Source organism: Topomyia yanbarensis, chromosome 2, assembly GCF_030247195.1.
Source record: "Topomyia yanbarensis strain Yona2022 chromosome 2, ASM3024719v1, whole genome shotgun sequence".
Taxonomy (NCBI): domain Eukaryota; kingdom Metazoa; phylum Arthropoda; class Insecta; order Diptera; family Culicidae; genus Topomyia; species Topomyia yanbarensis.
In genome coordinates this window covers 57302982-57311451 of record NC_080671.1, presented here as the reverse complement: position 1 = coordinate 57311451, position 8470 = coordinate 57302982, and the positions used below count along the sequence as shown (strand labels likewise).

General features: G+C 39.3%; 1 protein-coding gene across 1 annotated transcript; it reads left to right on the top strand.

Moving 5' to 3' along the window:
- The first annotated feature begins 6503 nt into the window (after window positions 1–6503).
- LOC131685680 (cyclin-H) lies at window positions 6504–8455 on the top strand. The gene is made up of 6 exons (XM_058969562.1): window positions 6504–6751; window positions 6812–7008; window positions 7070–7271; window positions 7325–7429; window positions 7491–7726; window positions 7791–8455. Exons 1-6 carry the CDS (start codon window positions 6635–6637, stop codon window positions 7933–7935), a joined length of 1002 nt encoding a protein of 333 aa, XP_058825545.1. The 5' UTR covers window positions 6504–6634; the 3' UTR covers window positions 7936–8455.
- Window positions 8456–8470: the final 15 nt, after the last annotated feature.

The following is an 8470-nucleotide window of genomic DNA, read 5'->3' as shown; positions in this document are numbered from 1 at the left end:
CAGCTAACAATTCAAATATTGTACCATTAAGTTAAGAGAAAATATATCAAGGTAATGAAAAGGAAATGATCAAAAGATATTCAATTCCTAAATTTTCCGAAATTTGCTCTAATTATATAATCCTTCGGCTCTCTGGTTATTTTAGCCTGCGTCATTTTCAATTCAACAAGATGCTCCATTTTAAAATAACCAGTCAGCAAAAGTTAAAATCAGGATATTTTAGTTATTACAAACAGTCCCAGGTCAGAATGACTAGATTTATTGTTATTTCAAGCACCCCGCATACAATGGTGATTCAAACAATTTTTATTTATTTATTAACAGATTAAGGCCGAAGTGGCCTATACAAAAGATTCCTCCATTCCACTCGGTCCATGGCCGCGCGTCGCCAGCCACGCAGTCTGCGAAGGGTCCGCAAATCGTCTTCCACCTGGTCGATCCATCGTGCTCGCTGCGCGCCACGTCTTCTTGTACCGGTCGGATTGCAATTGAGAACCGTTTTCATCGGGCTATTGCCCGACATTCTGGCTACGTGCCCGGCCCACCGTAGTCGTCCGATTTTCGCGGTATGACAGATGGGCGGCTCCCCCAACAGCTGATGCAACTCATGGTTCATTCGCCGTCTCCATGTGCCGTCTTCCATCTGCACTCCACCGTAGATGGTACGCAGCACTTTCCGTTCGAAGACACCTAGTGCGCGTTGGTCCTCCACGAGCATGGTCCAGGTCTCGTGCCCGTAGAGAACTACCGGTCTAATCAGCGTCTTGTAGATGATCAACTTCGTACGACGGCGAACTCTGTTCGACCGAAGTGTCTTGCGGAGGCCAAAGTAAGCACGATTTCCTGCCACGATGCGTCTACGAATCTCTCTGCTGGTATCATTGTCGGCGGTCACCAGTGAGCCCAAGTACACGAACTCTTCAACCACCTCGATTTCGTCGCCACCGATGCAAACTCGAAGCGGGCGGTTCTCATTCTCTTCTCGTGAACCTCTTCCTATCATGTACTTTGTCTTCGACGTGTTGATGGCAAGTCCGACGCGCTTGGCTTCTCTTTTCAGTCCGATGTAGGCTTCCTCCATCTTCTCAAAGTTTCGTGCAATAATATCAACGTCATCGGCGAAGCCAAGTAGCTGAACGGACTTTGTGAAAATCGTACCACTCGTGTCGATCCCTGCTCTTCTTATTACACCTTCCAGCGCGATGTTGAATAACAGACACGAGAGACCATCACCTTGCCGTAACCCTCTGCGTGATTCGAAGGGACTCGAGAGCGTCCCTGAGACACGTACTACGCACATCACGTCAGTTTGTCCGGGAATCCGTACTCGTGCATAATCTGCCATAGCTGATCTCGATAGATAGTGTCGTATGCGGCTTTGAAGTCGATGAACAAATGATGTGTGGGCACATTGTACTCGTGGCATTTCTGCAGTACTTGACGAAGAGCGAACACCTGGTCCGTGGTAGATCGTTCGCTCATGAAACCCGCCTGGTACTGCCCCACGAACTCTCTTGCAATTGGTGATAGTCGACGGCATAGTATTTGGGAGAGTACCCTGTAGGCGGCGTTCAGCAGGGTGATTGCTCGGTAATTACAGCAATCCAGCTTGTCGCCCTTTTTGTAGATAGGACACACGACACCTTCCATCCACTCCTCCGGTAAGATCTCCTCCTCCCAAATCTTGGTAATCACCCAGTGCAGCGCTTTAGCCAGTGGCTCGCCACCGTGTTTTAGTAGCTCGCTTGGTATTTGGTCAACCCCAGCGGCTTTATTATTTTTGAGCCGGATGATCTCCTCCTGGATTTCTTGGAGATCCGGAGCCGGTAGTGTAATGTCTTCCGCGCGTGCTCCCAGGTACGTTACCGTGCCATCCTCGTCGTCTGCTGCATCGCCGTTCAGGTGTTCGTTGATTCAAACAATGCCAAGTTCAATTTTACTACGATGGTTCAACTCTTCTGGTTTTGTTTTTACAAACATTTCCAGGTAAATATTACTATGCATATTGATTGGTGGTTATACTTACAATGGAGTGTTCAATATTACTATTAGCGTACAGATCACCTGTATAGTACACTTGAGCATGTATATAGTTAAAGCCACCTAATGCTGTAGTCGGCTAATAATCACTATACCCGCAAAGTCGAATTTACGTCCTCATATGGTAACTGTTACCATACTATTTTTCTTAGTATATAATATGTTTGGTTTTTTATCGTCTTAAGAAGGGCACTCTCTGAAGATATTTCAAAAAATCATTTCTTTTGTTTTTGTTTTAATCGATAGATATAAGCCTTCAGTGAGAATATTTTTCCAAAGTTCCAAAAGCCTGTTCTCAAATTGTGGAAGATGCCGTTGGAAAGAGGCCACGGCGCCTTGACCGAAAACTTTAAACGGCGTTTTCTCAAAGCTGTGTGTTTTAAATTTACGTAGGTGATTACGAAAAAACTTGCCCTAATACGCGAATAGAAATGTATTGACAGTAAATTTCAATGTAAAATCGACAGTCAAAAAGGGGGGTGGTATGCATCTTAACATTAAAAAAATCGATTTTTTACATACATTTTTTTCTCGAAAACAATAAAATTTAATGTGAATTAACTGTATCAGTTTTTTGCTGAACTGTTAAATTTATTGTTACATGAAATTTTATTGTAAATCTACTGCAAGAACTCTACATCGAACAATGTTGAAACAGTGATAACTATAATATTTATTGTGTTATGATTGTTTGTTTAGTGTAAATGCTATTGTACAATTCTATCCGGGTAACCATCGTATGATTTAAGAGCCTAACAACCTGTTCAGGGTATCATCCAAACAATATATGGAATCGTTGCACTATATAGGTTAAAGTACGTGTATGATTTGTTTTATTAGGGAGTGAATCAAATTTCTTCGTATAGCATTCATTTTGAAGCGCATGGAAAATTGTTCTATGTGAACCGCAGAGATATGAAAATAATATATTTTACCTTTTTGACCCACAAATAATCAATTTTTTAATTAAAAACAATTTTGTGGTCAATGTTTAAAATTAATAAATTTTTTCGGTTCAAGTAAAAAAATGTGTGGTATTAGTATTTCTGAAGGGAATTGAGACCAAGACTCGGGGCAGATCACTTGTGATGCATTTTTAAAAATCATCGAAATTAAATGCAATGTATTTTGCATTGCGTGCAATGTATTGCGTTGCGTATAAGACGTCAAAACCCTACAAAAAATCTTACCCTTCATTCAACAAAACGTCGAACAAAGTAGATCAGCGTAGGACGTTTGTTAAATAAACTTTTGCGTGGGGGAGTATAAATTTGATGCAAAAATGGAAATTAAATGCATTTTTTTCTAATTTGATGCAAATTTATTATACATTCGTAGAGTGATCTGACCCTAGGACCAGGATCACTTACGCCAATTTAGGTGTCAGCGGCGAGGTGATTTATAATATCGACAAGACAAATTTGAAGTAGAATACTTCTAACGTTTCAAAATAGGGTCCCGTTTCAAAATTTTCTGCCGGAATTTTACCCGATTTTTTAAACGTAAATAACTGCCGTTGTACCACAGAGAGCAGACATATAAGCTAGAACAAACTTTCCCGAAAAACCTGTGTAAACATTTAATTGAAAATACGTTGACAATCACCATCGCATACAGGTTCGCATGCGTAAGTCACCATTGTATCCAAGTTTGCACACAAGTCCCGTATAGCGATTGCTGGCCGATCAAAGCGCCGGCCTGTGGCAAGTTGCTACTTGCTGTTGTCATTTCAAAGCGACAGTTTTATTTCTTACACAAGTTGAAAACTTTATGTCTATGTCAGTTCTCAGTGGTTGTACTGAATGGAAAAATAAGATTATTACACTATCTGATTGGAAATATGTACATCAATTTTGTATCTAATTCCGTAGGATGTACAATTACTAAAAATAACGGAAATAATGGATTTTATGAAAGTAGTAATTATCTGATCCATGATTGGTCGGTACAATTCGCTCAAGTAGCGTTGCTCGCATTCCTCGGTGGTAGGTAATACATCCCATGACTGCCACCAGGCGCTGATAGCACTTCATTCTAATGATGCACTGCCAGTTTCATATATACACGGAACATACAATGTCACACCACAGAAAAAGCAGAAAAGCTCTTTCTTTTGGAGCTGAATAAATGGATTGGCTCTCTTGCTCTTTATATGTGGCGTCAGGTCCGTGTACAGATAAATTCGCCAGGGCGCGCGTTCCAGAGTGGCCCCTCGCAAGCAAACCTGTGATCCACTCGTTTGCCCGGCTTACTCAACCATAGGGTCGATAAATTAGTTTAGGTCCGACTGAGCGGAGCGACATCGGACGGCACTCGAAGTAAAGGGATGTGGCGTAGCCTCAATAGGCGGCAGTGTTGATTTATTTATTTATTTTATTCTTCTGCTTCAAAAACGGTGAACTATGGTTGGTATGCGACATTTTAATTCTATATATAATATTGCCAAACGATCTTTTTGTCCCACTAAAATATACAGAGAAACTATTCTAAATTATTATAAACTTGTTTTCTAAGCTTAAATGATATTTTCAAAAATGCAAATTCACTTTGTTTAAACTGTAGCCTGCAAGACATAGCTACAGATCAGTCTGCTTCAGCGTTACCCGGATCACCGAACAAGTGGTTTAAGCGCCACCTCTTACGAGGACCACTTGTCACGTTCAAAGTAGCCGGACCAGAAACCGGCAAGTTAGCCGAAGGGTACTCCGTCTTGCGGGACGACACCAAATAATAATCACAACTAAACTACCAACTCCTGGTTATCATCACTGGCAGAATCCCTCATAACTACCAATAATAAGCCAGCTTCCGAAACCAGAGCGGAGACTGTTTTCCCGAGCAGTCCTACCCGTAGTACATTGTTACAACTACAAGAATCGAAACATGAGACTCTTCAAATATTAGGAATGGTAACTAAAACGAGATGGTGGTTTAAACACTCGAAATTCTACGGTACGCGGTGTACTAGATCTTTTGAAGTAGTAGGACTAGCGCGGTCTCTTCAGCTCTGCCATTCTTAACAAACTAATTTGGTGTCATTTTCTTTCAAGCTTATAAAGTTGGTAGCACTTGTTTGTTTTTCGTTGTTAGGATCACCATGTCATACACCTGTTGTTGTTTACGTGTACTCTCTACAGAAGTGTGTTGCAATTTTTTTTCGCAACATCACCGAAAACAATTGAAAAAAAAATTGAAGCGAGGTAAAGGATATGCTAACAACAGGTGATCCGATGCATAATATGGGCATCTTATCATTCCTTGAGATATTAGACCCTGTGCTATGGAGACAATGACATGTAGTTCGTATGCGTCATAAAAGTTGAACCGAATCCGAAAAAATGTGCATAATAATGACCGGGATATTACGATACACAGAACACACAGCTTTTTCGGATGCTATGACAAACACCTTGAGCCTTAATGTTCCGTCCGTTGTGTTGCTTTCGATTAGAAAGTGATAACCTAGTTTCGGAACGGAATGATCTGGGAGATTTGAATATGGTACTGAATTCTATAATCGCATAGGGAATGGGTAAGGCATGACATCCGTTGCTCGTTAACTACGAAATGTTTGCAAAATATGTTTCAAAAAATTTCGGAGAATAAAAATATCCGAAAAACCTTAAATTGAGGATGATTCTGGGTAAGTCAACGGTACATTGTTGTAGTTGTAGGCGATTTGCGGTCAGGGTCAGAAAAACTGATTGTTGTTAGGAGTGGGACTTGGCTCATTAGATCATGATAATGATGAATCTCCCAAGTTGAAAGCGACATCCGGAAAATCTAGGAACTGATACACTGGTTGTTTTACAATATATAAATATTTTTCGGTTATACAAAATACACATCCTGTAACTAGCCAGAAAAAAACTACAATAGAAAAGCAAAGCATCCTCGATTATCCACGCGTTTTCTGTTTGACATTTCGAGGGACCCTCTACTACTACATGAGCTAGTACCTCTTGAGCCACGGGTAAATTGTCAGTCCGCCGTCTCAATTAGTCTCTGCTATCACCGCAATATTGTAAGATGAGAATTTTTGATCATGTAAAGCTACAGGTTTTTGGAGCAGCATACACCGATATACGAATAACAAAGACCACCAGAGTAATATTAACAAAAGTACAATCTAGTATACAAATCTTCAATATAGGATACACGGAAGGTATTGGTAATAGTTACTAAATGAGTAGTAAATGGTATTTATTTATACGGGAGCTGTTCTTACAAGTAAACTCATATTATTTTTAAACCTCGATTAGTCTTTTCTGAAAAAATATTTTTTCAATAGTTTCGGTCCCACAAATAAAAATTTTCATTTTAATGTATATACGAGAATTTATAATTGACCACTCATTTTAAAGTTATTTTACGATGAGCATGTATGGGAATTTACCTATACTATAGTGCACTACTGGTTTAGCGTGTAGTCTGTAAATATAAACAGTTTATTGTCAAAAATTTAAAGTAAAGCTGTTGTCAACATTTACTCAAACCTTAATCAGGCGCATCTTGTAACAGTTACAATTTTTTAAACATAAATTTAAAAAAAAGTGCAGCAATTTGTGCCAAACTTCCATATTAACCAGGAAAAATGTACCCACAAAGTTCGCAAAAAAAGTACTGGACTTTCAAAAGTGAACAGGAATTGACAGAACGAAGGTTGAAACAAAACACCAATTTCATTGCACGGCATGGATCTGGAATGACGGTGAGTTTGTTATAATTTATTGTACTTGTATCATTTTTGGCCCGCATCGCAAAATTGCAGGAAGAACAAAAGGCAGGATTCTTTCTCTCGGCGAGCGAAGAACGGTTACTTTTGCGACAGTACGAGCTACAGCTAAAAGAGTTCTGCAAACGGTTTGAACCCCCGATGCCGAAGTATGTGGTTGGTACGGCGTTTCATTATTTTAAAAGGTTCTACTTGAACAACTCATCGATGGATTATCATCCGAAAGAAGTTTTGTGAGTTGATTGTACTTAGTATTATCAGTAGAATCTGCAACTCTTTTTCGTTTATTCTCAGAGCAACTTGTGTGTACCTTTCCTGCAAAGTTGAAGAATTTAACGTGTCCATTGGACAATTTGTAGCTAACATCAAGGGCGACCGAGTTAAGGCTATGGACATTATTCTCTCCAATGAGCTTCTGCTAATGCAGGAATTGAACTATTATCTCACTATTCACAACCCTTTTCGACCGATTGAGGGCTTCTTGATTGATATAAAAGTAAATGAGATTGTAATTGATCTGGCTTTTTAAAAATAATGATTTCTTTCTAGACCCGATGCAATATGAATAATCCGGATCGTCTGAGATCTGGTATCGAAGATTTTATAGACAAAACATTCCTTACAGATGCAATTTTAATGTATGCTCCATCGCAGGTAAAGCTCTCACTTCATGATGAGCTGCTAAAATACGAATCAAAAGCTAAATTTTTCGCAGATCGCGTTGGCAGCGGTGCTGCATGCAGCGAGCAAGGAGCAAGAAAATCTGGATAGCTACGTCACCGAGTCTCTGTTCGGGGCGGCCAAAGAGAAGCTTCCGGTGCTGATTGAAGCAGTGAAACGGGTTCGTTCAATGGTACGCACAATTGAACTGCCCCAGAAGGAAAAAGTCCGTGCATTGGAGAAAAAGCTGGAAAAGTGCCGTAATCAGGAAAATAATCCCGATAGTCAGATGTAAGTGTTTATATCAGTAGTGCACGGGAGTGTTTTAATATAATGGAATGTTTACCGTTTTTAGCTATAAACAGCGTATGAAAAAGATGTACGAGGACGAAGATGAAGCAGAGCTTATGAGTAGTTCCTATCACATGAATACAACGGATGGCAGCTCGGATGTGTCCCAAGTGAATATTACCAATCCAGGAAACATGTCAATAGAATGAAATATATACTTTTTGAATAAGTTGCATGGTAACATTAGTTTGCAATATTAAAGTGATTAACGCGAAATGTTACGTTTTTTTTCGTAGCGTTACGTCACAGAAGAATGGTACTTAGAAATGGTTTGAGGAATTAAGGTTAAACTGGAATTGCTACGAAAATCGAAAACAAAATAGCATTTATTTCTACGTAATATGCTAATTTAAACAAAAAATAATTTGTAACACTAACAATATTTTGAAAATGCTGATTGATTTTCCCGAACATTCGGCAAATTGTATCATTTTCAGTTCAACCAACTGCCTTATATTATTGAACATTTTCTACGGAATTATCGTTAAAATGTTGGACTATACAATTAAAACTTCCTATAAACAATGCAGCATGTTTTTTATGTTTTCGTTAGTTAAAAAAAGAAGATGGTGAAATATCAAATACAAACGCATTACAATCAACATGTTTAACACATACATTAAGAATGTGATATTGTTAACGGATCTGAAAATCCTTTGTATGTTGGTGGAATTTATTTTTGTC

What these genes read in the sequence shown, in the direction of transcription:
- LOC131685680 (XM_058969562.1), top strand. Translation starts at nt 6,635, where the DNA reads ATGTACCCACAAAGTTCGCAAAAAAAGTACTGGACTTTCAAAAGTGAA. An exon ending in GCTTCTTGATTGATATAAAA is followed by an intron (nt 7,272 to 7,324) that starts GTAAATGAGATT and finishes ATTTCTTTCTAG; the next exon opens with ACCCGATGCAATATGAATAA. An exon ending in TAATGTATGCTCCATCGCAG is followed by an intron (nt 7,430 to 7,490) that starts GTAAAGCTCTCA and finishes AATTTTTCGCAG; the next exon opens with ATCGCGTTGGCAGCGGTGCT.